Source organism: Passer domesticus, chromosome 7 (genome assembly GCF_036417665.1).
Source record: "Passer domesticus isolate bPasDom1 chromosome 7, bPasDom1.hap1, whole genome shotgun sequence".
NCBI classification, from domain to species: Eukaryota; Metazoa; Chordata; class Aves; order Passeriformes; family Passeridae; genus Passer; species Passer domesticus.
The window spans coordinates 44,877,029-44,904,269 of NC_087480.1; the positions used below are offsets into that span (position 1 = coordinate 44,877,029).

Here is a 27,241-nt window from a genome sequence, read left to right on the forward strand (position 1 = left end):
GGTTGAAATGGCCACACTTGATTTGTTTTTGAGCTGTAGATTGAATCACTATAAATACCTGGCATAATTTTAACAAGTTGAATTATGCGAAGAAATAAAAATATATTTTTTTTCCACAATTTAAATGAGGATGAGATTTTTAAATATGGCAGATTTTTGAGTAGCAATGCTCTGTAGGGCTTGCAGGATCACTCACATGTGAAGAGGTTATCCTGTGGTTTTAATCTTGAACTGAGTGCAGAATGTCTAGAGACAAGTTTATTCAAGCAGCACAAAAGATGTGTCCACTGTGTGCTCTGTTTCACTTTTCACAGGAGCCGTGCAGCTCCAGGGATGAAGTCAGGGGTGTGCATGCCCAAGAAGGGTGGGTTGGCTGTGGGCAGCCAGAGGGACATGGTCCTGGTTCCCCCAGTCACTGCACGGGGGCTCACCTCAGTCAGGGTAAGTCCCTGTGTGCTGAGCCACACGGAGAAGCTTTGCAGGATCAGCACAGGAGTTCCTTGGCATTTACAGGGTTTCTTGTGCCATGTCAGCCCATTTGACCTCCAGAATAGCCACAACGAGTACACAGTGCAAAGTGATAGGTAAAGTATCTCCTTTGTTTATCTGCAAGGAGCCCATAAGCAGTGAAAAAGGAAATGGTCTGTTCAAGCAGTATCTGATTGTGGTTCTGCTTAATAGCAGAGGCCAAGCTGAATGCATGTACTCGTGAGCCTAACTGTGCATACAAATCAGTGAAGTCTTGCAGTACCAAGATGATCAGAACTCATTTTAAAGTTATTACAGTAATTTAAAACAAGATAGTACAGTGATGTATGCCTGTAATCTGTATTTCTAATCATTTGCATGTTAGATTTTTAAAAATCAAATTCTTCCTCTGATTGACTTGAGTGAAAATCTAATCAAATTAGCATTTTAGAATATATGACCATTGTAATGCCATATTCAGAATATAATGATACTTTAGATACTTTAGCTGTTATAAAGACAGATAAATATGCAAGAGAGGCACTGTGGGGGACTTGGACTCTAATGAGGACTTTTCTGGTTTTATACATTTGGGTTTTATATAGTGTCTGTTACTTTAGTACCTACATATTGGTGTCTCCTCACTACGTGATGGTGATATTAGAAGCAGTTATATCAGTTTAGTGAAGCTCTCTTTTGCAATGCATTATTTATATTTGATTCATAAGTTTGATGTAATAATAATTTTAAAGTGTTTAGCAATTACTTATTTCTTTTCAGATCTATTTAAAAGTTTTAATAGCTTGAAATTATAAAAAGTATTATCACTTTCCTTTAGTGCACCATTCCAATTTTTTCATCTAGCTATATTCTTTTTTTTAATGTCATATGTTATGTGTTGCTTTGTCACATTTTCAAAACTGCTCAAAGGCCTTAATCAAACCAGAATATCCAAACTCTTCACAGGAGATTATTCAGCATTGTCTCATCCTTCCTCTCACCAACTGAAGTGGGAGTTTTGACTATTGAGGGTGGAAGTACTTGCTATTAATGCTAGAACTATTTGTATTACGACTCTTAGCATGAGATTTAGTGAGTTTAGGATATTGAGGTGATGATGAAAGGCATTGTGTTATTGAATATGAAGACTAAAAGGCAGCAGTAGGCTCCTTGGTCATAACTGCAAGAGTTGACTAGAGCTCTTTTGTCTGCACTGAATACTTTACATTTAAATTAGGATTGTGTGAAGCAGAGATGGAAGGATTACATGTGTGAGAGATGAATGAGGGAAAGTATTGTAGTCTGTGCAGGAGGAGGATAAGTGTTGTAGTTCATCTGCCATAAGAGATGGATTACAATGAATCTGAAGTGGAAGAAGGCTTAGATAGGAATTATTAGCAGTGATTTGCATTTAAGTAATCTATTAGTTCAATAATATATGTATAGTTATGCAGTGTGTAGTCTACCAGGGAAAAGTGGAGTTTATTTCTAGATATATTAAAATTATATGCTGTTTACAGTATAGACATTTAGTAATAAGTCTGGAGCTTCCATGCCAAAAAAAAAAATAGATCAAAACAAAAAGGATAAACAAAAATCAAAACAAAACAAAAATCTGCAAAGGATCCAGCAGATGGGATAAGTGTAGGCTCTTACCTCTTTTGGAAGGTTTGATTGCCAGCAGAAAGTACTTGACAGGCAAATTTGCAGCTGAAAAACATACAGCAGTGGTGGAAATGCACTTTCTCTGCACACAGGGGAAGCAGTAGTTATTTTACTGAATGTACTGAAAGCCTTGTAGAGCAGCTTTCAGCATCTCAATTTCTTCCAGTCTGGAAGAGGAGGTTGCTGGTTGCCCTCTCTGTTCAGGTTCCCGTTCCCCTGAGAGCATGAATCTGGTGGGCAATACTGACTGGACTGGGAGTGTTTTCTATGGCCCTGGTGCACACATAGGCTGTTGATAAGTACTGCAGGGTCTGGAGCTGTATTTCCACCAGGGCAGGCTGGATTGGAGGCTGGAAAAGCTAAGGCAGATGCAGATATTGCTCTTGTCATCTTCTTGTGGCCACAGGGATAAATTGTTGGGCTCTGTGGTAAAATGTTGAGTTGCTCAAGAAGCTGTTGAACAGATTCAGGTGGGTCATATAGGCACCTTAAATGCAGCTTCCTTGGCCCTCAGAGTTCTCAAACAGGGCTGTGCTGCTCCTGGTACCTGACCAGCTCATTTAGCACAAGTGGAATTAGCAAACTCAGCTTGATGCTCACTTTGCTGGGTCAGCAGTATCTGTGATTGAGTGGCCAGTTGGTAACCACTATAGCAGCAACGATATCCATGCTTTCTCATAGCTGGAAGACAAGATTTATTCTTCCCTCTTAATAGCCTAGCTGGCATCTCTGAGGCTTCTTTGAAAGGGCCTAGAAAACACACAGTTCTAGGAGTGCTGGAGTCAATCCCATGAGTACCTGTAGCCCCAGAAGAGAATGGTTAAATCCATACAAACATGATTTTAGCAATGGTCTCAACAGCTCAGTTACCAGCCAGCATGGAGGAGGTGAGTAAAAGTACCTACCAATGGCATTTTCCATGTGATTATGTGATTTAAAGTTTTCATATAAGAAGTGCATAAACTGAATGTATAGATATATGTATAAATGGTATATAGATACACATGAAAATGTGAATACTGCACTGATTATTTTTACTTAGGGATCAGTAAAAGTAAAAAATCTTGCTTGAACAAAGTTTTTTCCAACACTGAGGCTCAACTGATAGTGATTCCTATTTCCTAAACACATTTGAATACAGTTCTATTTGCTTGCCTGACAGATATTTGTTAATAGCGATTCTGCTGACATCTTCTTTATGCTGCTGCTTAGCTGACAGAATTTCATCTGCATAAATGGGTGGAAAGTCCTTTCCTCACGTGTCCAACAAACTGGAGACAAAGTGCCTGCCAATGTTTTAATTTCTTTTCCATGTTCTGGTTAGAGAGTGAGAAGAATGCTTTCACTCCACAGTGTCATGAATATGGTAATCTATGGAAATCACAGAAAGCAGGTACTTAAGTTAAGCACATACTGTACTACAGGAATCCCTGATGAATTCAAGTCTCTTCTGTTTAGAGAAGATGTTGTTGTCTATTAAGTGACAGACTGCCAGATGTTCATGAAGTAGCACAGTAATGTGTATCAGTATCTTCTTTTCTTTACCCCAGAAGGTAACATTTTCTTTATCATCTATGTCATCCTGGCTTTTGATTGTAAATGTCTAAGCTTGCTTCAAATATTAACTCTTTTTTGTTTTATTGATGAATATTTCATTACTTCAGTACATTTGTAGAATGTAAGGCGTTGCTGCACTATACTAAGCCTATAATCCTAAAATTTTTTCCCTCACTTGGTGTATATAAACCAAACATTTGAGTTAGAACATGAAGAATAATTTGTTTCTGATTTGGAGCTAGAAGAGAAAATTGTGGCAGTGTTATAAAAATTACAAAAGGAGAAATAATTGTTATTTTAAATAATATTTTTACCTGTACATTCAAGCATGGCACTGTATATCTCATGATGAGGTCACTGCAATGTGTTTTCCTAGAACACACATTATTGTTCCATTTAGACTCAGAGTTACTGAAGGGCTGGGGGTTGGCTCACCCACTTTAAATAATCATGGTTTAAAGAGCAGGCAGAATGGTTGAGTAACTAAATGCAGTGCTATGTGCACATGCTGTGGGCAGCAGAGGTTACAGAATGAGTATATGGGCAATAATTGCAGATTAGTGAGACAGGGCTGTTTACCAAGCAAATAAAAGTTCCAAGAAAAAAGAATGAAAACAACTGAAAGGCAGAGTTCATTTTTTTCTGAGTAACTGTTGTGTTCTGTCCCTTATTTTGATGGCATTCTCACATCATTAAAGGCACCGATGCCAGGAATGTCTCAGCTCTAAGAAACAGAGCCATGAGAGCCCTTTAACACAAGGGACAAAGTCCTTGTGGCTTCTTGCTAATGCAACCACAGCAGCTCCAGGGCTGCAACAACTGATGTTGAGCCACCTCTATCAGATGGAAACTGACAGAGTGAAGTATCCCATCCTCTGCCTGACATTCTTCTGCCCACGTGCTGTGGGAAGGACTCTTGCAGGATTCCCTGCTGGAGGTGTTGAATGAACCCTAGGGCCAGCTCTGACCATGGCAGTGTATGGGACAGACACTGAGAAATGCAGCTGTGTAAGAGGATTTAGCTTGGAATGCCTGAAAGAATAGGCATGTCTAAGAGGGTAAGAATTTGCAGCTTCACTTTCTCCATTGCCACACATAATTTTCATTAGTTAAGCAGTTTACCCGTGGGGAAATCTTGTGGAAAATATTCTCTCCATATACCTATGAATATGAAAATGTGTGTTATTTGCCACCTTCAGAGGATCAGAATTCAGCTGTTGTTGTTATTGTTGGGTTTTTGTTTTGGTTAGGGTTTTTTTTTATTCTTATTATTATTATTTTCCCAGAAGGAACACAAGCTACCTTGACATTGTGACAAGATTTTGTTGTTGTTACTGGTGCTGCTTTTTTGTTACTGGGACCTTGTGTTTTCTTTCTCTCTGGAAATGTTGAAGTATTGTTTCATTGTGTTCTCTGAGAACAAGCAAGAAAGCAGATACTGTTTCAGGAAACTTTATAGTAATCTTTCTGTTGTTGTTATTGTTGTAAAGTTGCAAGAGGATGGAGGCAGACTGCTGCTTGGAAATTGTAGCATAGCATGTATGTGCTGCAAGTATTATATATACATACAGTATGTAATAAAGATTCGATTATATGCAGCCATTTTGAGCACATCAAACTTTAGAAAGAATAAATAAGGGTTCAGAATCAAGTAGGGGAAAAAAGATTAACTCCTTTTTCTGGAAAACTTTATACACCACAAATAGAAGTTTTCCATGAACAAATGGTGGTTAAACTTGACTAAAACCTTTACATGTACTGCAGGCATGTGAAATTGCCTAAACAAACCTGTTTTAAATTATTGTAGCTCCTGGGCAGGGCAACTGACTACCTTACCTAAATGTTAATGTTTCCCTTATCTGATTGCCTTTCCATACCATGCTCCCACATTCAGAGATTCACCTATTTCATCTCCTCAAGGCTATTAATTCATGTCTGCGATCTTCACACCTTTTACTGTGTCTGAGGTAGTCACTTGGCTGTGAAGCCTCCCCAGGTGTTGCCTCTTAGATTTTACCAGCCTTGCTGTTTGTCTCCCCAGTTCTCTGAAGCCAGTGAGAAGCCTTCCCAGATGTAGTCCCGCCAAGGCAGCAAAGGGGTGAAGCCCAGTTTTTCTGCTCATTTATAGAAGTGGCATTTGGGGAGGATAGTAAACCAACCACAGATCAGCTGTTCTTCATAGGAAAGGAGTAGTCAGCACAGAGTTATGGGGGGAAAATGACTGGCTTGGTAGATTAGAGGGCAGTAGGTGTTACCTCTAGCAAGACTTTCAGCACTGCCTCCCACAGACAAGCTGGTGGAACCTGCTGTAGCTGATGCTGCTCTGAGCAGGGAGTGGACTGGATGATCTCAAGACATCCTTTCAAATCCCAGCCACTCTGTGATTCTGCCAAGGTCATTGATCACCTTTTTCTTTCCAATCATTAAGAAAATTTGTATTTTCTCCTCCTTTATTCTGTCCTCTGAGGGAAAGCTTTTGATTAAGAGATTTCAAAGAAAGATCTATTCAAAAAACAAGACATAGAGAAAAGTCACCTCTTGTTTGATTTCTAAAACACACTAGTGCTTGCCACTATGTGGCAAAGTTTTGCTGTGACAATTATCCATCTGTTTACATAGCTATTAAATATGTGGACCTTTGTTTGGTGCATCTCTACTGCAACCAGTAGAGAATATTTCAGCAGTGCAATTTGTAATCTCTTTAATCAGTCCAGTTTGTCAGATATTTTTCAGTCTTTATTCTTGCTCTCACCTATTTTTTGCTATGTGCAAGTAGAGACTTCCATAATTCAAAAACATAAAGTATGTGAAATAAGACAATTTGGCTTCAGTTTCATTTCCAGATTCATGAGGGACAATGTGCCACTTTAAATTGTTTACATGCTGAAAGTGCAAAGGAGGTATTGGAAGATTAACACATACACACCTTCAGACCTTAGTCTGGAGGCAAAACTCAGGTATAAAAGGAATGAGATAATTACATTCAACATGGGAAATTCACAAATGAGATAAACAGTATTTTTAAAATATGTTGCCTCATCATTAAATGGTACTGCTACCCAAAATGTTCATTAGCCAGTGATCCCTAGAATTGCTTATATAAGTTCTTCCTTTACCTTGTGACCACTTTCTCCCAGTGTCCTTTTTGCTGCCATCTCATTAGCATACGCTTCAAATCCACTGAGTACTGTTGGAGGCTGTTGCTTATTTTTGGTTTATGATGACACTTAACTGTACATGGTGAGCTGACCCTGGCTGGATGTTAAGTGCCCACCAAAGCTGCTTTATCACCCCCTCCTCAACTGGACAGGGGACAGAAAATATAATAAAAGGCTTGTGGGCCATGGCAATCCGGTTGGTTAATCATGATTTTTCTCTGATGAATCCATGTTGATTAGTCCTGATGACCTTCTTGTCTTCTCCTTGCCTAGAGATGGTGTCCAGGATCAGCCATTCCATCGCTTTCCCAGGGTGTGAGGGGAGGCTGACCAGCTGGTTATTCCCTGTGTGCTTCTTGTCCTTTTTGGAGACTGGTGTGACATTTGCTTTCTCCCAGTTCTCAGGCATCACTCCTGACTGCCATGACCTTTGAAAAATGATAGAGCAATGATCTCTGGCAGTCCCTCAGTACTTGTGGGTGCATCCCATCAGAGTCCATGGACCTGTGGATGTCAAATTTGACTAAATGTCAAGTTTGTCTAACCCAATCCTCCTTTACTGAGGAGAAGACTTTCTTTCTCCAGACCTCCCTGCTTTCCTGGGTCAAGGATTCCTGAGGGCTAGATTTGGAAGCAAAGAGTGCAAAGAAGGTGTTCAGTGTCTCAGCCTCCTCTGCAACCCCTTGCAAGGTTCCTTTTCCCATTCAGTAGCAGCCCCACATTTTCCCTTCATATTCGTTTTGCTAGTGAAGTGTTCATGTTATCCCAGAGGCACTCCCACCATTCCTGATGGGCTCAGCCCTGGCCAGCACAGGTCCCTCTTGGAGCCAGCTGCCCTTGGCTCAGTCAGACACAGGAGAAGCCTCCCGCAGAGGCTCTGTAGCCCACCACTACCAAAACCTTGCCATGCAAACCCCATACACTGTGCCAGATGAAATCTGTGTCTCCTAACAGTAGATGGCATCCAGCCCCTTAGGAGCAGACAGGTCCCAAATGAGCAACCCATGACTAGATCATGGAGACATACATGGATTTTCCCAGAGCAAGGATCAGATCAGTTTCCAAGTTAGAAGTGAAGTCTGGGTCATCTGTTGCCCATTGCACTGCCCCGTCCAGCAGCCTGTTCCACTCTCAGGCTGCTTGCTGGTGTGCCCATGAAAACTGCAGCAATCTGAAGTGGAGGATTCTCTCTACTTTTAGCCATTAGGAAACAAGCACCTTTTTTAGTTCATAATATGCTCAATTACCTTTGGATTGATCTGTGAATAAATTATAATCAAAACAGACTTACTCACCTTAAAGCTCTCTGGCTTAAGGTTTCATTGTTGATTCATTAAGTTGTCAGTTCTCTATTGGCAGGGTAATGCCTTTTTATATCTGAATAGAGACAGGTTTAGTGGAAGATACTGTTATCTTTAAATGAGCAGGATTTAGGTTTTTTGGTAAGAATAAATTCATCAATGATGAATCCCTGGAGAAAGTACTGAAACAAAAATCACAATGTTGCTGAAGATTTATACAATTCATCAGTTAAAAGGCAGCTTTTGGAAGCAGAGGTGGGGGAGGATTTGGATTTTTGTTTTCTTTCTGTAAAATACTCCAGCAAAATATTTCCATCTTAAAGTTTTGTGATAATGCAATTATAAAGAATGAAATAATTCCACTTAATGTATTTATTTAGACTCCATTCTTGATGTTAGAACACAGAAACACATTGAATTATGTCTATATAGAGACAGATGGATACAAATAATGCAGCTATAGACATCACTGATACAGATATGTAAGTAGACAAGAATTATCTAATTACTCTGTTTGTTGCAATCTTCTAAGCACTTGCTATGCTCCACATATTCATATTAATTGTTTTTTCTAGGCAGATGTTGGTCTGACAAAGATACCAGTGTATGGAGAGTTTAGTGACACTGGAATATCTGGAAATTAAAAAAATAAAATTGCTTTATAGAGATTTCAAAAGCAAACAGAATTAAACACACTAAGCTCTGTGCTTATGCTTTCATTGGGAATTTTGTTGTTAAATCCCCCACGTGCTTAGGAAGTTGTCCCCTACAATGATTAGAGGCGATTTTATTTTAAAATCTCTTCAATATCCATCTCTTCTGCAGTTATTTCAACATTTTTCCACCTTTGCTATATCCAGTAAGACACTTCATTAAAATATTTTTTGCCATTTCCTATGGCCTTTGACTGCAAAATGTTTGAAACCGCAGCTCTGAACAATAAGCAGTCTTCTCAACATTCCATATGTCTGAGCATTACTCATAAGGGGAACCATCAATAAGTCCTTCCTAAGCTCCTGAGGCTACATTTTCATGTATTATTTATTGCTATAGAAAAGATTGCTGGTTTTCAGTGTTGTTTAATGAAATTTGGCCTGGCTGCTTGTGAACTACTAGACCCCAAACACAAAATAACCAGGCCATTTGTATGGGCACACAGTCACCTTCTGTGAAGTCACTGGAACCTTATTGTGTATGGGCCCAAGCCTGGACCAAGACCTACATGTTTTCTTAATTATTTTAAATTTCATTTAGCCAAATTCTTGATTGAAAAATAGCAGTGCACAGCAAATACCAAGGTTGAATGACAGTTTTGTAGATTAATAATAATTTATTTTTAAATATGTGGATTATATGGTTTAATTTAACTGCATGCATGTCATTACAAAACATCTGAATTATGGAAATGAAGGCATTGCGCAGTTCTCAAAATGCCTGCTGTACATTCCAGCTAGCAGCTATGTTAGATGTAAAAATCTAAATACTTCCATCTCACGACTATGAAAATTAATTAACCTCTGTAATTCACTTTTCACCTATTCACAAAAATAGGTTCTTTTTCCACACTTTTCTTTAGATCACCTATTTAATTTCAATATTCTTAGTGTTTCTGTCTGTAGAAATTGAGATATTTGGCATATATTAAGAGAACAGAAAAGTAAAGGATTTATTCTGCAAAGATTTGGCTGTTGTTCCCAAAGATGATCTCCAATCAGTCAAGCCGTGAACAACTGTCTCCTCTCTCTACTCCTTCAGTTAAAACCTCAGCAAAATTAGCTTTGCTACCTACTCTCAAAGTCAGCAATTCAATTCCTGGCCAGACAGGAAAGAATCCAAAAACGCTTTGTCATCAGGTCTCCTGCCCTCTCAAACCAAAGTTGTTGGCATCAGCACATAAATTATGGAGAGGAAATAGTTCCTCAGTGACACAGCTACTACTTATTCATAGCCAAAAATATATTTCTAATTGATTCTGCCTAGTAGACATACAAGAACACTTTTTATCAAAATTCGTCATTTTAGAATTCTGCAAAAAGTTTTAGGTTTTCTAAAGTGAGGATTGAGTTTATGTGTGTGTGCTTTAGAGCCTATTGATTAGATTGGAATTAGACAAATTCTTCCTTCTACTTATTTTGCTGTTTAAAACAATTCTGCTTTTGCTGCCTTATTTGATTCAGTATGTAAAGCCACCACCTGACTGCTGTTTGCTGGAATTCTCAAAGCCTGATTTTAAGATGTTCTAGAACACTTCACGTCCAGCAACTGCACAGAAGGGGAAGTTTGATGCCTGTAAGGAAGCCTTGAACATGACATGCAGGAGCAAAGTTCCCATTGAACAGACAAAATAACAGCCCTCTGCCAGCAGGCAAACTCAGGCTACCTGAAGCTGGGTAGCCTGGCTTTGGAAGCTGCAGTCCTGCCTTGCTGCTGCCCAGAGTGTGGATGTGACCCAGAGCAGGGGTCAGTCCCAGCCTGCAGGAGGCACCTCTGGAGTGTGGACATGGCGAGGCTGGAGCTCACTTGCTGTTAAAAATGTCTTGAGATCACAAACCAAATCTTGGAAGCAGGGGAGCATTTCAAGGGCGTCACCCTCGGGCTGTATGCTCAGAGTACCCAAAACCCAGCAGCCGAGGAAGCTTCTGTTTGTCATAGCAAGAAGCCTGAGGTGCCAAGGTTGGGTATTGTGACTGACAGAGATCATTGAGGAATTTTTCTCCTAAGGATTGGCAGAAGAGCAGGGTAACCTCTTCTGGATTTACTTCGTTTTAAAAAATAATAATTTTTAAATTTTTAAATAATCTGGGGTTTAAAATTCACATTGAAATTCCCTCTTTAAAAATTGATAAGCACAGCAGTACTGTATCTTGTTCAATATGCTCTTTGAGGTTGTATTATTAGCGTGAATTAATGCCAGCAGCTGCTCAGGCTATGTATCCCCTGTTACTACCTGCTGCTTTCTGCAGTACTGCTGTAGTTTCTGAACAGGCTTGAGTTAGGTGGATAAAATACTTCTGCAGAATAAGGAACTAGTTTCAGGGGAGGAAGGGCATGGTCTATTGCATCGAGCAAAAGTCCATTTTTCTACTATTTTTCGCTCACCTAAATCTGTGATCGTGGCACACTACAGTTGTCCGTATCTCTTCCAGGTAAGCAAAAGGATTTTTTTTTTGTCCAGGAAGATTAGTGTTTTATGAAATCTGATCCAGCTCTTTCATGTTCTTGGGTGAGACATGAGTTTTGCAATTCAGTGTAGTCTTCCTCTGGAGTTTTCTTAATTGGGTTCAAGGACTAAATGTTCCAGAAAAGATTGCAAGTGGGACATGGAGGAAAATTAGGAGATTATAATGTGTTTCAGTTCATTTGGTGTTTGTTAGCCTTACTTTGACAGGTTAAAACAGCCTTCTGTTATCACACTGCCAAATACATGTTTGTAAGCTTTAAAAGTATGTATTGATTTATTAAGATATTGATACAAATAATCTTAAATACTAGGGGAACCCTTCTAAGTAAACTGATAATTTTATGATACCTTTCCACATAGTATAAAATGAAACAGAAATAAAGTTAGTATTTGAATTATTTAACATGATACATTTTTATATATAAGCAAGTATGCAATGGGGAAATAATAAGACTGTTGGATGCTGACCTGCAATTCAGCTATTTTTCTACTGTGAGATATTAATATTTTAATATTCAGTATATATTTCCAAGTCAGATCCCAATGTTCATATTTGATTTTTATTCACTTCTCACTCTGGTGCAATCTTACTGATTTCAATTTCAGCTTCCTGAATAAGAAGCAAGTTGCAGTCAACGTGGACTCGAGGTCTCACCCTTGGGATGAGACTCATCTTTTTACTATACCCACTAACTAAGCATAATCATGTTTATTGATTTTTGTTTCAGAAACTGCCCAGTTTTGGGCCTTACCTGGAGCAACGCAAAAAGATAATAGCTGAGAACAAGATAAAACTGAAGGCACAGAACATGGCCGCTGAGCTTCCTGAGAAAAACCACTTTGTTCCAAAGAAGCCCATTCCAGCAATCAAGGTAACAAAAATACATGCATAAGAAGTGATAGGCAGTTGACATGCACAGTCATTTCTAGCAGTTTGAGTTGGTTATTACTGCTTTTAAGCTTGTTAGAGGGCATCAAAGACAACTCTTTATGCAGACTTTCTAGCTTTTAACCAAAATCGATGGGAAATGATTTGTGATGTACGTGTACAGGTATTTCCCTAATGTCGTTTTTCAGAATGAAGATATTCAGGCAGTGGAACAGTAGTTGCAGATCAAGCAGGAGTGATGCCTTGAAGAACAAAGCAGAGCTGTTTAGAATTTCTTTCGCTTTGAACGCTACAGTATGAGCTGTTTTGCATGATACCTTTTGATTACTTGCACTGTGCTAAATGCCTCCATCCCTCATGTAGGATCGATGGCAAAGGCTGGTGTTCAGTACATATAAAAGCTGTGTCATAGGTTTAGAGATTGAACTTTTAAAGCTGGAGAATGTTTATCTAAGTAGCTGATCCACCATCTACAATGAGTAAATGTCAAGGTAAAAATAAAACCTGTGACCCCTATCTACTGCATAATCCATACATTGAAGCTTTTCTCTTCCCTTAGGTAGTCAATAAATATCAATAAAATGAAACAACAGAGCTAATTATTCTACGTGTTCACTTCAGAGCTTACTTAAACTTCAAGTCTGAATAGGAAAAAATTTTTTTTTAAATCACGATTCTCATAGAGACCATTTATAAAGCAATATGACAATTATATCTGTTGACCTTGTTGACTGTCTTCTTGATGTATGGGAGAATATCAGATCACTACATGAGCAAACATATAAGAATTCTTGAAAAAGTAAGGCCAAGCATAAAATAGAACATTAGCTGTGGCTCAGAAAACCACATAATTCCCAAGAGAATATTGCAGTTTACTGATACATCCAATATTCCAAGCTAACTGGTAGGATGGCAAAACGAGACAAGGAGAAATTTTGAATCGACTTCCTGTTTAATTTAATTAGTTTTCCACTTCTGTAGACTTCTCTCCAGTTTTTGGATTGCTTATTTTGGTTTATGTCACACTTTTGAAAACCCCTCAGGTCCTCTTGTGCTGAGGTTCTCTTATAGATACATAGATAGATATATAGATATATATAGAGGGAGAGAGGGAGAGAGAAAGTTACAAAGAACAGCAATCTACTCTTTTTTCCTCACTATGATGAGCATTTTCAAAGTCTGCTTGACCTCAGAGGTTTCATGGTTCTGTTCTCCTTGCAGGGAGAGTATTGATGTAGGGGAAAAGAGAAAGAAGAAGCAACAGCCAATAACTGCATTTTCAATGAGATGGCTTGCTTCTGAAAACAGCAGAAAACCAAAAAACTGATAACCATCCAAAAGCAAGTAAAGTGAATGAAGGGAAAAGTTTAGCAAGTGGGAAAAACAGACATGAAGGCCAGCAAAAAAATTTTAAAAATGAAGTGAATAATTTATTATGCCTAACTCCAAGTAGAAAAGCAAAAAAAGATCCAAGTAGTAGGAGATAGATTAAAAAGAAGAAAAGAGAGCTCATTGCAGGGGAAGAGGAAAATGAATTCCCCCAAACACAAACATTGGTTTACACAGATATTGAATACTTCTGAGTGGTGTCTGAGGAGCTTCTCAGCCAGAGAAATCAGGGTATCACCCTGCAGCTCTTTCAAGAAGACAGGCACTGCCAAAGCTGACTCCTGTCAGTCTTTCAGTGTGGCCATCTCTTTTGAAGGGAATGTGCTCACTGTAATGACACAACCAGCAGTGAGAGGGGTTGCACAGCAAGCTTTGATGGAGGTGGGGCTGCAGGGGGGCTTCTGTGAGGAGCTGCTAGAAGCTCCCCAGTCTTGACAGAGCCACTGGCAGCCAGCTGCACGACAGACCCACCACTGGCCACGGCCAAGCCCATCAGCAGCAGTGGCAGCGCCTCTGGGATAACGCCTTTTAAAAGGGGGAAAAAACAGCAATGTCAGTCACAGGGAGGAGTGAGAATAGATCTCTTCAGGGATCTGCTTGATAGAGGACCATGCAAGAAAGCCCTGGAGGGAAGAGAGGCCCAAGCAAGCTAGTAACATCCAAGAATCACCTCTTCCAAGCTCAGGGGTGATGCACCCCAACAAAGAGGAAGTCAGGGAAAAATGCCCGGAGGCCTGCAGAGATGTACAGTAGCTCCTGGACAAACTCAGACCCAACAAAGAAGCCCTCAGAGAGTGACCAAGATGATCAGACAGCAGGAGCACCTTTCCTATGTAGACAGAGAGACTGTTGGTTGTTCAGCCTGAAAAGGAAGATGCACTGGGGGCACTCTAGACCCCATTCCTCTACCTAAAAGAGAGATAGGTGCCCTTGAAAGAGCTGTGATCCCTGCATTGTCCGGTTGTATTTTTGGGAGGTTGCTACAAATTTCCTGATGCCTCCCCAAAATTTCCTCATTCATCTAATTGGCTGTTGGGTTGGTGATATGTAAATTCCAGCACTTATATAAATTCCACATGCTGTCAAATTGCCATTTATTTGTCAATTTAAAACCCCTGTGTAATTATTCAAAATCTAATTTATTTTTGGATGCCTTTTCCTACGGCTTTTCTCTTTATTTTCTCCATTTTTCAATATTAATTGAAACTGCATATTTTGATATTTGGCAGAGTTGTTTATTCTTTTCTCACTTGTCTGTAATATTAGAAATTGTGCTCTATGTGGCTATGTGCCCTGGATCTTTTCTTTTCAGCTGCAGTTTTGTACAGCTCCCACAGATGTATTTGCCTACCTCAGGTTGCCTCCTTATTGCTTTAATTTCTTTCCTTACATGATCCCATGTTTTTCTTCCTAATAATTTAGTTCTTTGTCCTTTGGGGCCTATACCACAATATTCAGTCACCATTTATCTGCTTTTTTTTTTTTCCTCCTTTTTTTATTTCCAGAAGCCTTGGTGTAGAGATATTGTTTGGTAGTTCAAACATTCTGGCATAACTCTCTTAGCTAAGACATGATGTGCTGTTCCACCTGCTGGAAAAAAATATCCACAGAGATCCTCAAACTTAAATTCCTTTTGTTTGAAATTTTTTTTCACCCTTGTTGGTACAAGGTACATTTACTACATGGTCTTTTGCACATACGTATATGCAAGTCATTTTTTGCTGATATGTAAGTACCTGTCTAAAAGCCAGCACTGCAGGAGGCATTAGCCACATTTAGTCCAGTGCTGTGATAAATCTCTAAAAGCCTCGTGAGAGGTAAGGAATACTGAAGTAAGGACAGCTCTATTTTGCCATAACTATTTTGTACCATTTGGATCCTTCCTGGCATGTATCTGTGTGTTTAACATGAGTAGTTTTACCTTGTGCTTGCCTGCCTGGAAAAGACCATATTGTAATCTTCATCATAAATGTGGAGATGCTGCATATTTCAGGTGAAACTATGTATGTGTCTCCCCTAATTTACAGGAGTCTAAGGGTAATTCTCCCAAGTATAAACTCAAACATGAATCACAGAAATAATCTCCCCTGCAATAGCCCATAATGCTCTTCTCTTCTCTTCTCTTCTCTTCTCTTCTCTTCTCTTCTCTTCTCTTCTCTTCTCTTCTCTTCTCTTCTCTTCTCTTCTCTTCTCTTCTCTTCTCTTCTCTTCTCTTCTCTTCTCTTCTCTTCTCTTCTCTTCTCTTCTCTTCTCTTCTCTTCTCTTCTCTTCTCTTCTCTTCTCTTCTCTTCTCTTCTCTTCTCTTCTCTTCTCTTCTCTTCTCTTCTCTTCTCTTCTCTTCTCTTCTCTTCTCTTCTCTTCTCTTCTCTTCTCTTCTCTTCTCTTCTCTTCTCTTCTCTTCTCTTCTCTTCTCCTCTCCTCTCCTCTCCTCTCCTCTCCTCTCCTCTCCTCTCCCCTCCCCTCCCCTCCCCTCCCCTCCCCTCCCCTCCCCTCCCCTCCCCTCCCCTCCCCTCCCCTCCCCTCCCCTCCCCTTCCCTTCCCTTCCCTTCCCTTCCCTTCCCTTCCCTTCCCTTCTCCCTCCCAGAGGGGATGCTCTCCTCTTTTGGCTGGTTGTGTCATGTTTGCTGCCCCCAGGACACAGCTGTGCCTTCCAGGCTGCCCGGGCACAACGCTGAGCCACACTGAGCTGTGCCCAGCAGCACCCCCAGACCCCTTCCTGCAGAGCTGCTCTGGGTGTGCTTCTGCCTGGTGTTACTCTATCCTTACTGCAGAATCTGCCATTTGGACTTGTTAAATTTCATCCCATTAATCATTGCCCAGTGCTCCAGGGCACTCTGCTTCTCTTGGTAGCACTGGAATGACTGTGTATCCCACATCATGGCTGATTAATTGGAACAACAACACTACAGTAGTTATGGGGGCTAGTTTGTTTGCCTCTGATCAGGACAGCTCCATGAGCTGTCAGTGGTGTTTTCTTTTGCAGCTTTCTTTAATCTAGAATGCATCTGTTGGCAGCAGATCAACAAAAGATCAGCAAAAGTTACTTAAATTGATAAGCTGCTTGTCGAACTGCATTCTCTCACTGTGATAGTACCTGTTCATCTAGTTCTATAAAATACCTACAAGTTGCTTGGCTTTTAATTTAGTTTAAATGAAAACTTATATCAGGTCTACAGTCTTCTGGTTTGAAGCTTTTCCTGAAACACACTCAAGCATATTAAACAACCTCATAGCTAAACCAGAAAATTGAGACACTTTGTTCTGCTAATGCTTTACCTTTTCTGAACATTGATCACTGTATTCCAGCCCTTTATTTTTTGCCTGTTTAGCCACTTCATGGCTAGTTAATTTCAGAGCTCTCTTGTGTCACAGGCCTCTGTCAGATGCCTTGTCAAACATTAAAATTACTAGGGTTTTGGTTTTTAAAAGGTTTTTTTTTTAATTTATTACTTCAAAGTCTTCATAAAAAATTGTGATCAATACAAGAAGCATAATTTTCATTATAGAAACTATATTGAATTGTGTAACAGAAGTTCATTTAAGTAGACAACACTCACAGGCAAGCAGTGTGATTTTTTGGGATTGTCCTGTGTACAGCCAATAATTGGACTCAATGATTTGGGTCCCTTCCAACTCAGAATATTGTATAATGTGGTATGATTCTATGATCTGAATTGTTTTCTAAGGCCCACTTTAGCTAGTAGTACAGTGTTACAGTATTTCTAACGTTTCTTCTTTTCATCTCTCGCTCTCTGACCATGCCTCACCTTTACTGCCAAAAACGATCAGGTGGAAGGCAGGTGCTTTCCTAATGTGTGTTCCCTTTGACTTGCTTCATGACACGCAGTACCTGCACTGTGAATGGCTTTCTCATCAGTGGCCTGTGATGTTCATCATCTCTAGAACACAGCATGGTCTTTTACAAAAGCATCTGCATGAAGATGGACACAGCAGGTCTACAAGGACCAGAGCTGATCCATGAATTGTATTTACAAATAGAAGTTTACTAATATGATGATGAATGAAAAGCTAATCGTCATAAAATGGTTGATACAGTAACATTAAAATGCACCTATTGTAGAATTGCAAAACTAATATGCTGCTGAACAGATCTTCTTGTTTATGCTCGAACCCACATCTGCTTAGCTTAGTGACAAAAAGAATTTTTTTTCTGTATTCATTAGTAACATAAAACTAATGGATTCTGCTCTGATTCTCTCCATAGCAACTGAATTCCATGACAGTTCCAGTTGCAGGACTACATTCCTTTCCCAGTTTTTTCAGTTATGTTGAGAAGAGGAGGACAGCACAGCAGTAATCAAAAAGAGTACTCTAGGTCCCTGCTGTCGCAGAGGTGCAAATTTAGCTTCCCGTTTTGGGGTTTTTTGGGTTGTTTTGTTTTGGTTTTTCATCTGTTTTTGTTTTTAAATTGCTGCTGCTAATGCACAAGCCAGAAAGAACACAGCTTGACTTTCAGAACCTGGCTTCTGTTTGCAGGTCTGGCAGTTGGCAAAAAAAAAAAAAAATTAATCTGTAAACAGTGCAAATTTGATCTGGAGGCCATTGAGATATACCAAGTGTGGAATCCCATAGTGGCTTTTTAGACAGTTGCTGTTTGGAGTGAAACTGCTTTAAACAGTGAAAGCTGATTATTTCTTGCTGCACTGTTTATTTTGTTCCAAGCATTTATGATTTGAGAAAACAAGAAGCTCTGAGATGCTGTAAAAGAGTGCACCTGCAGAACATCTTTTAAGTACCATTGCTTTTTTAGCCAATAATGTCTTGAAACTTTGCAAATGAATAAATATACAGTCTTTGCTTGAGAGAAAGAAGTGATTAAAAGACACAACACCAATGAGTGTAAATGAGTAGTAAATCATTGACACAGTCTTTTGAAATCACTTTCAGGCCTCTAAAGTGCCGTCATGATCCATATTTGGGATTCTAAGTCCCCAGAAGTGTATTTTTGTGAGCTGTGAGAAGTGAGACTTGGTTAAAAATGCAGAAATCACCATGCCTTATGCATTGTTTTTGTTATTCCCTTTGTAAGTTTGTAGCTGGAAAAATCAATTTTGATCATGTTGTTTCAAGCAACCATTTCCTGAGCTATCTAATGCTACCCTAAACCTTGGACTGTCTTCCCCATCTCCTCCAGCTGTTGCCCTGGGAGGGCATTAACCACCTCAATCCTTTCCTATTTAAAAAGCCTTTTCTAATTTCTAGCTTTGAATTTATTCATGGCTGGCTTACAATTGTGTGTTCTTGTGCCAACATTTTCATTTAACTTAAATAGCCCTTTTTCCTCCCTGATGTATATATATAGAGAGACATTATATTCCTGCTCTGCCATCAGCTTCCTAGGCTAAACATCTTGTGAGGTTCTTGTTATCTTCTCTCATAAGCAAGACTCTCTATTCCATGGTTACTGGAGTAGTACATCTCTACAACCCACTTGAGCTCTGTGGGTTTTGTTAACATCCAAACAATATTTAAAGAATATAACTGTGAATCCAGAACCTCCCTGAGAAAATTACCTATGCTTTTTAAACATGGTTTTTTAGACTGAAAAGCTCTTCATTATCAGGAATCTCCCCCTGTAGATACTTTTGCAACAGAGAAGCAGTGGAAAGCTATTTAATAGTATCTTGTGCAGGTTTTACGTAATTTCTTTAAATTCTTGAGCACACAGCTCATCACTTGCAGGCAATGTGGATTGGTGGCAGTGGAATGTTTGGGGGCTGTATACACACAAGAGAGGCTCAAGGATACTTAGTGTTGCTGGGGCCAGCAGATCACACAAAAACACGTGTATTTTGAAACCTGTAGCAGGTTCAAAATTCAAGGCTTGTCGACAGACAAGCTTACATGAGAGCTGAAACAAACTGGAGCTGAAGTCTACCACTACAGTATTTCTGACAGTACAGCTGACACAGAAGACTGCAGACACCTGAAAACTGCTGTAAATCCAGTAAATCCATTAATGTTTCTGATTAAGAACTGGAAATGAAAAGATGGGGGTGTAAGCAGTTTCTAGGAGATCACATTTGATTTAGTTACCATAGTTCATCAGTGGAGTCACAGTAAAGGGCTTCGTGTTCAAGCATGGTTCTAGTAAAATGCATGAGCTGAAACACTTTCATAGTAGTTAATTGACCTTTTACAGTAGTTTAAGCAAACAGATTTTACTTCAAATTTGCAGTGATTTTGGACCATGCACAAAATCAGCTTGCACAGCTCGAGTGATGAGTGTTAACTCATTAAGTTGTGATAACTTGCTCACAGTCATCTGTCCACGCTCATCATGCTGACTTTAGCAATGTGCCATAGCTGTTTTATGCTAAAGAGCATTAATGCTCTCTGCATGTTGCTGAGAAGAACTGGAAGGCTTTTACTATTGAATAAATGTAACCAAGGTATTTAATGTGGCAGCAACTATGGGGTTTGGCAGAGAGAAAACATTTGAGTGTTTTTGGAACAAGGAAATAGTGCAATTTGCCAGTCTTTCTTCCTGGGCATAGGATTTGGTTGAATTTTCTAGCTCAACAGTCACTAGGAGAAACTTCATAGATCCTAATACTGCATCCAGTGAACAAATAAATTTGTCTCTTTGCATAAAGATACTATTGTATAAGTGCTGAAGACCAGGTAGACCTCATTCTTTCAGAAAGTAGTGCTGGGTTTTCAAGTTCTTAGCAGACTAAGAAGACAAGATTGGAAACATTTCTGCATTTCATTTATGTAGCAGAGCTTTCCTTTTTGGTGTATGCTGTGCTGGCATACACCTTTTGCAGCACTGATGTGTAAGGTTGATGCAGCAAGTTGTGAAATTAACAGATCTTTCAGGATTAGGGCCAGACCTTACTTCTGTGCAGTATTTGCAATAAATTGGTGATCATGTCATTTGTGCACCTTGCTAAAAAGAGAAGAGCTATTATTGTTCTCTCTCAGATTTTTCTTTCCTTGCTGTGAGTTCTTAAATCTGTGCTAGTGAGAAGTGACCAAAGATGATCTGATTAGAGCATGTCACTCCTGTTTACGTTCCATTTTGTTCCTTGAAGTTTCACCCAATCATGGCAAAACAACAGCACATGCAAAATCAAGTACACAATGTGTAACCTGTTTGTAGACCATGTTTGTACACAATGTATACTTCTAGTACTGCCTACACTCAAAATGTGCCTGTTTGGAAAATGCTTTGAATTTTACAGGGCGTATGAAGGACAGCCATCTGGAAATTTATAAGAAAAATCCTAACCATCATCAAAATGCAGGGCCAAATCTTCCTCATTGAAGTACTAGAGAACGATCCAGTGCAGCTGTAGAGACTGCCTAGGTATCTTATAAAGGAGTCAATAACTTTTTTTTTTCCCCCTAGGATGTAATTGGAAAAGCACTGCAGTATATTGGAGCATATGGTGATCTGTGCAACACAGAGCAAGTTGTGGCTCTGATTGACGAGGAAATGTGTATCAACTGTGGCAAATGCTACATGACCTGTAATGATTCTGGCTACCAGGTAAGAGCACAGCTGTAATTAGCAGAAAGGCATGATGAGTTATCTTTCTGCTGCTGGGAGGAAAGAATTCACCTTCTGTTAATGAGCAGGTGGTAAAAACAGATGCCCAAAATGTTGAATTCAAAGCCCATCATGCTCCCAGGCTCTGGCTCACAAGCCATGCCGGAGCACGGCTGGTCCTGGGGGGCTGCACAGACCACGTCACTGTCACAGGGCCCTGACTGCAACTGGGACTCTTTTTGAGGGGAAGAAAATGAAGGAGCCCCAAGTTGGATGGCAGTAAAGGAAGCTCTTGTTGGGTTTTGGGTTTATGAGGGAGGAAGGGAAGAACACATCCCTTCCCACCGACAGGATGTGGGGAGACATGGCTTGGTCTTACTGCCAAATGCTTTTAAAAAACCCAGGTCTTGTTCCCTCAGAGTAAATAAACTAATTCAGGTTTCAGGCAGATGGGGTTTTGTTTTGATCTTGATTGAGTTACAAATCCTTTCTCCAGGATAACTGCCAGGGTTTTTTGAGCAGCAAGTTGAAGCTTGCAGAAATCATTGTGACCAGAAAATGGCCCAGTCTTGAGCTGAGGCTTCTATTTGCAGCAAAGTATTTCTGATTGCTCAATATGGTAGCAAGTTGTATGAAATATATCAGCATGTCTAGATGCCATTCCATGCCTTGTCCACAGGAGCTGATGAATTAGTCTGCAGTAAAAAAGACAGTAGAGGAGGATTCATTTTCTTTAAGAAAATAAAAATACGGTGTAGCATAACTTTCATGGAATCCAATATGCAGCAAGCAATAATTTCTACATGGATGTTTCTATACATCTTAGTCTGAGAAGAGCTTGTCAAAAAATACTTTAATTGAGCACCAAGTGTCCTGTGGACACCATGAGTTTTTGTTTGTCTTGAATTCGGTCTAACCAATAATAGGTCTGATGAGCTACATAAAGACACAGAAAGAAGTCTTCCATTGCAAATCAACTGCATTTGAAACAAGTATGTCAGAGCAAAGGTTTTTTCCACTGATACAAGAAAATTAATGGTGTTTTTTTCCAAAAATAGATTACTACAGTAGCCTTTTAACTGTCTAAATTTCTTCTTGACATTGCAATCTTCACCTTTCCCCTTACATCAGATTTATCAGGAGAATTATATTTTTCCTATAACCGTTAGAGAGCAAAAGATTAGATTTAGATTTAGTAAATTTTATTTTCTGTAATTGGAAATAATCAGCACCAAAAGAACCAAAGTTTAAACCTCCGGAAGGTTTTCTAAGCACAAAGGAAAAATGTTTTTTTCTTATTTAATTAATGAAATTGAAAAGAAATTAATTGAACAGAATTGCAAAGGAATTCTTAATTGCAAATAAATCAACAACAACCCCCTCACCTTCAAAATAGCATCTGCTTTATGCTTCCCTTTGTTTCAGAAATATCCATGCTGCTCTTCACAGCTGTCACCTTGTATGACTCCAACAGAAAAGCTTTCCTTAATTTAAAGTCAGCACTGTAGTCCTGACTTGCTCTCCCTCTTTGAACTCCCTTTCAAGATGTGCATTGTTGTTAGGGAGAGAGAAAGAAAGGAGTCCTCCTTAAATACTCACGAGCCAGAGCTCTCTTTGTGCTCAAGCTAAAGTAAAACTCAGACATCCAGAGCAGTTACTACAGACTTCGTGCCCTTGCTGGTTGCTACAGCAACTTCTGTGCGTGCCTAGTACTGAAACCCCAAATGTCTCAAATCTGCCTTAGGAGCCGACCTGCAGCAGCACCAGTACTTCCCATCACCTCCCTGCCTCCCCCAGATGCTGACAGTGGTCAGGAGATTTGTAAGGCACTGCTTGTTTGCCAGAGTTCAACTTTCAGGCCTGATTTTCCCTCCTAAACTCTTCAAAGTGGATATTCAGTGTTTCTGGTGCTTTTTAATTTTTTTTTTACTTTTCCAGTCTTGCTTCTTAGATATTGACACTTTGTGGTTGCATGAAGCTTCTGTTTTTGCTTTTAATTGCCATTTCCATTATAACCAGGAGCTTATATCATGGAGACTGCAACTGTTATTTCACATTCAAATACACTTATCACCCTAATTGGTAATGAGGATTCACTGCGTGGAACATGAGAACTAAAGCAAGCTCTGCCTGCCCCAAACTCTGATATTCTTTTCAAAGATTTGCAAAGAAAAGTAATCACACAAAGCACAATAAGCTGTGTTTTTCTCTTCTGTTTATTAAATTAGATTGTTTATGCTGTGCTGAGAATAAAAGTCAAAGGAATGCCTCGTGATGGGCATTGTGCTGAAGCTGTACAGGTGTGGTCTGGTGTCTCCTGTAAACTAATAACCCCAGCACATTGCTATCTTAGGAAATACTTGCTTTACATCAAGGAGAAATATCTTCTGGGAGTTTACATATCGTGGAGCAAACTCTCCTTTTGTAACCAGCCCCTGTGGCCCGTGAGCTTTTGCCGAGGTGTAATTTGGCCCACGTCTCTAATTTCAGTGTCTGGAGAGGGGCTTTTTTTGTTCCCTGCCAGTGGAACAGTTGCTATAGCTGCAGTGCAGAATCACACCAAGATGTCTCCAAGTGTTGCAGCGCAGGAAGTGCAGACACCAGAACGGGAGCAATTCTGACCCTTCCTGCGCGTGCCATCAATAATGTTTATTCCTGGTTGCAGGCTATCCAGTTTGATCCCGAAACCCACCTGCCCACGGTTACTGACAGCTGCACAGGCTGCACCCTGTGTCTCAGCGTGTGCCCTGTCATCGACTGCATCCGCATGGTTTCCAGGACAACCCCCTACGAGCCCAAGCGCGGGCTGCCCTTGGCCGTGAACCCCGCGCGCTGAGCCCGCAGCTGAGGGCAGCCTCACCCTTCTTTGATGCAATTGATTAGCCTTCTAATTAGTCCTTGCAAATCTCCTCCTATAAAAAAATGTTATACAGATAGATGGTGCAGTGAACGCTGCTGGCCAATTACTGGTTTTGCAATTTAAGTTTTGAAATTACAGAAAGGTGGTGGCAGCTGTCAGTTGTCCACTATTTGAAATGTAACTGTCTTGTTACAATTCATGCTGTGATTTCAAAACTTCTCTATAGACTCTTTAATCTCTGTGTATTTTCTGGCTGGAAATATAATTAAGAAAGCATTTTTAATGAACTACAAATCAATGTACAAGCTAACTGTTTTCAAGGAGAGCATTTTGTAATTAAACATTACATTTAGTTTTAAAAGAGTTTCTTAGAAGATGTAATTAACTACATAGCATACAAACAAAGCGATGTAGCTTCTATTTTTCTATAGACAGAAATGAAAGGGAGTTTAAAATAGGATTTAAGAACTGGATTAATCACTTTCAACTACTACAACATATGGTAGTGTATTTTTATAATCCTTTCTAATTCTTTTTCACACTAGTCACTTTATAGAATAAATTTGCTTTGCACTGACACATGCTGGACTCTTCAGATTTGTGTGTTGCATGGGTGGTTTGATCATTACTTCCCCCCCTTTGGTGAACACTTAAAACATCTCTGCAAACAGTTAAAATGGCTTATTAGGAAGTCCAGGTTGCGTTTCAGGATTCTGAGAAGCAACAACATTTTTTGCTCCAAGCTCATCCTCTAAATAACTTTTTAATTGTGCCAATTAATGTTCCAGAATGTACACGTTTCAGGTCAGAGATCTGATTGCATGCAAACGGACTACACACCCTGCAGGCTGTGTTTGCCAAACACAGACACACAGGGTAAACTGGCAAGGTGATTTCTCCCAGTGCTGTGTATGGTTCTAGCAGTTTCACAGCCAAAAATAACTACAGATTCATCTGTCTTACTAAACAGTATCTCAATTTTAATCCATTTTTCACTCACAGTAGGAACTTTCTAATATGAACATATTGCTGTCTGCTTTACTCCACTTAAGATTATAAAGCCTTTAGTTTCATAACAATAATAAATGATCTATCAGTTCAATTTCTTATACCATATATTGTGAGCAGCAAAAGCTTTGATTAAAAAGATACCCTGGTTTTTGTTTCTTGATTTATGAATTGAACACTGAATTATAAATAAATGTTGAAACCAACTTGCGTTTGTTTGTGATTTTTCTTTTTGCATTTACTAAACAGATTTTCTTTGTAGAGGCTTGTCAGTTGGTGTTTCATAATCTCTATGATTCACTCCAGGAACCATTAATGAGTTAACTCACATGTACATTATTCCATTGATTGCCTAGAGTGCAGAATGTATCATGCTCTTTGCCCCTCTCTGGCACCTCTTTGTCTGCCTTTGACTTGCCTTCCTTTTGTCTTCCTTCCCCACACACACAGTGTAAATTTGAACATTTTCAAGTGTCATTTCATTTTGTGTCCTTGCTCCACCAACACTGTTTTGCTGGTGCTTTGGGCTTGCTGGCAGGCTCAAGTCCAGTGTCTCCACTAACAGTTTTCTCTTTGTATTTTAATTTTCTTATTTATCATTGTGGATTTTTCAGACTCAGATGAAACAGGAACAGAAAGTCATACTACTTAGAAAATATTTGCTTGCAACTTCTTTAAAGCTCCTCGTCTTGCAGTAGTTTATCTTACATGAGCTACTGTGGACTCACAGGAAGAACAAGTAGTTTTGTGAATGTTGGTGACAAAGTTTGGAGAGTCTCTGCATGTACTGCTTGTCCCCCTGCTGAGGAAGTGCCTAAGAAGCAGCATGCCCTTGAGTGGGGCAGAAAAAGACATCAAAATCAGATGGTCCGAAAATAACATCTCTTCTCAGACAGCAGATGCAAGGAAAGGTAGCTGTCTTCTCCCAGGCTGTTACCATGTACTTCTTATTCTACATCCTGCCTACCACGAGCCCTGTGGCTCAGAGGTGCTGTGTCACCTGTGGCTGAGCAGGGCAGCCTCTGCAGGACTTCTGTTCCTGCATCCCCAGACCCAATTATCTTACTGTCCTGAAGGCATCACATCTGGTAGTGTTTGGTTTCTTTGAAATACAGGACAATGCCAAGAGACCTAATTTAAGTATCTAAGCACAGGTACCTGATGAATGTAGTAGCAAAATCAGAGCTTTTCCAAGAATATTCAGTAGTCACAGTATTCTGCAGTGGCTGTAAAGTAATCTTTAGAGAGGTAAAGGCATTCTTTGTGAACCAATACTATAATCAAGACTATAATTTGTTTAGTAAAGAAGGACTAATGTTATAGAGTCCCTACAGAGTGTTATAGAGAGAACAAGAGAACCCTCTCTTGTTCTGTCAAGTCAGTTAACAGTTTCAGGAAATGCATTCCCAAATGCATTTGTTTCTAACTCTGACAGTCAGCAATAAATCTGTGTGTTGCAGGAACTTGGAGAAATAGCCACATTCAGGTCTCCTGCAAGAATGTCTTAAGTCATCAGGGTAAGGCAAGGTGTAAACAGACAGGGGAGAGAGCCACAAAGGACATATTCCTGGGGTTTACATGTTTTTCACATTGGTCTTGGGGAATCAACCGATTTAAGAGCCAAGGAAAGAAATTAGAAAAATCTGGTCTAGTCTGCAAATTCTGTAGCCAGTTATTAAAAAACAGATATGAATTTTCAAAGTGTAAGAGGTTCCAAATTAAGCTCATATATTTCAGTGATTTAGTTGCACATTTAAGGAATTATGTTTTATTAAAGACATGATGGTTGACATCCTCCAACCCTAGCCCTTTCAGTTTTTAGATATGTTGTGCTATTGATTATTATTATAAAATACTGTGAACTATATTTGACAAATTAAATTATTATGGAAGTGCCAGAGCTCTGGTAGCACATTCTTATTCATGTCATATTCCTCAACAGAAAATGCTCCCCATGTCTAGTGGATGCTCTGCAGGCCAAAAATTACTTTAAAAAGCTGCCAAATATGCTTGTGTGAATCCCAAAGCACCCATGTTCATCAGAAAAAAGAGATGTTTTGCCTCGCTAACAGACTATACAGGCAGTTTGGGTTCTGGCCTCTAGGATGAACTGACATAATATTTCCAAGGCACTGGATTGGCAACATTAATAGACACATTTAAAAAAATCACACAGGATTTTTAAAATACATAATTTCCTGATTTTAAATGGAATATTAATTTGATCTTGTAGCAAAATTAAAACTAGT

At 39.5% G+C, this 27,241-nt stretch overlaps 1 protein-coding gene across 4 annotated transcripts in view; it reads left to right on the forward strand.

The window, feature by feature from the left end:
• DPYD (dihydropyrimidine dehydrogenase) overlaps nt 1-25,198 on the forward strand; it is a 344,443-nt gene extending 319,245 nt beyond the window's left edge. For all 4 annotated transcript variants that reach the window (XM_064428159.1, XM_064428158.1, XM_064428160.1 and 1 more), the window contains 3 exons: nt 12,059-12,202; nt 20,984-21,124; nt 23,790-25,198. In XM_064428159.1, coding sequence (XP_064284229.1) covers nt 12,059-12,202; nt 20,984-21,124; nt 23,790-23,960 — 456 coding nt within the window. In that variant the 3' untranslated portion in view covers nt 23,961-25,198. The remainder of the gene's footprint in view (nt 1-12,058; nt 12,203-20,983; nt 21,125-23,789) is intronic.
• The last annotated feature ends 2,043 nt before the right edge of the window (nt 25,199-27,241 follow it).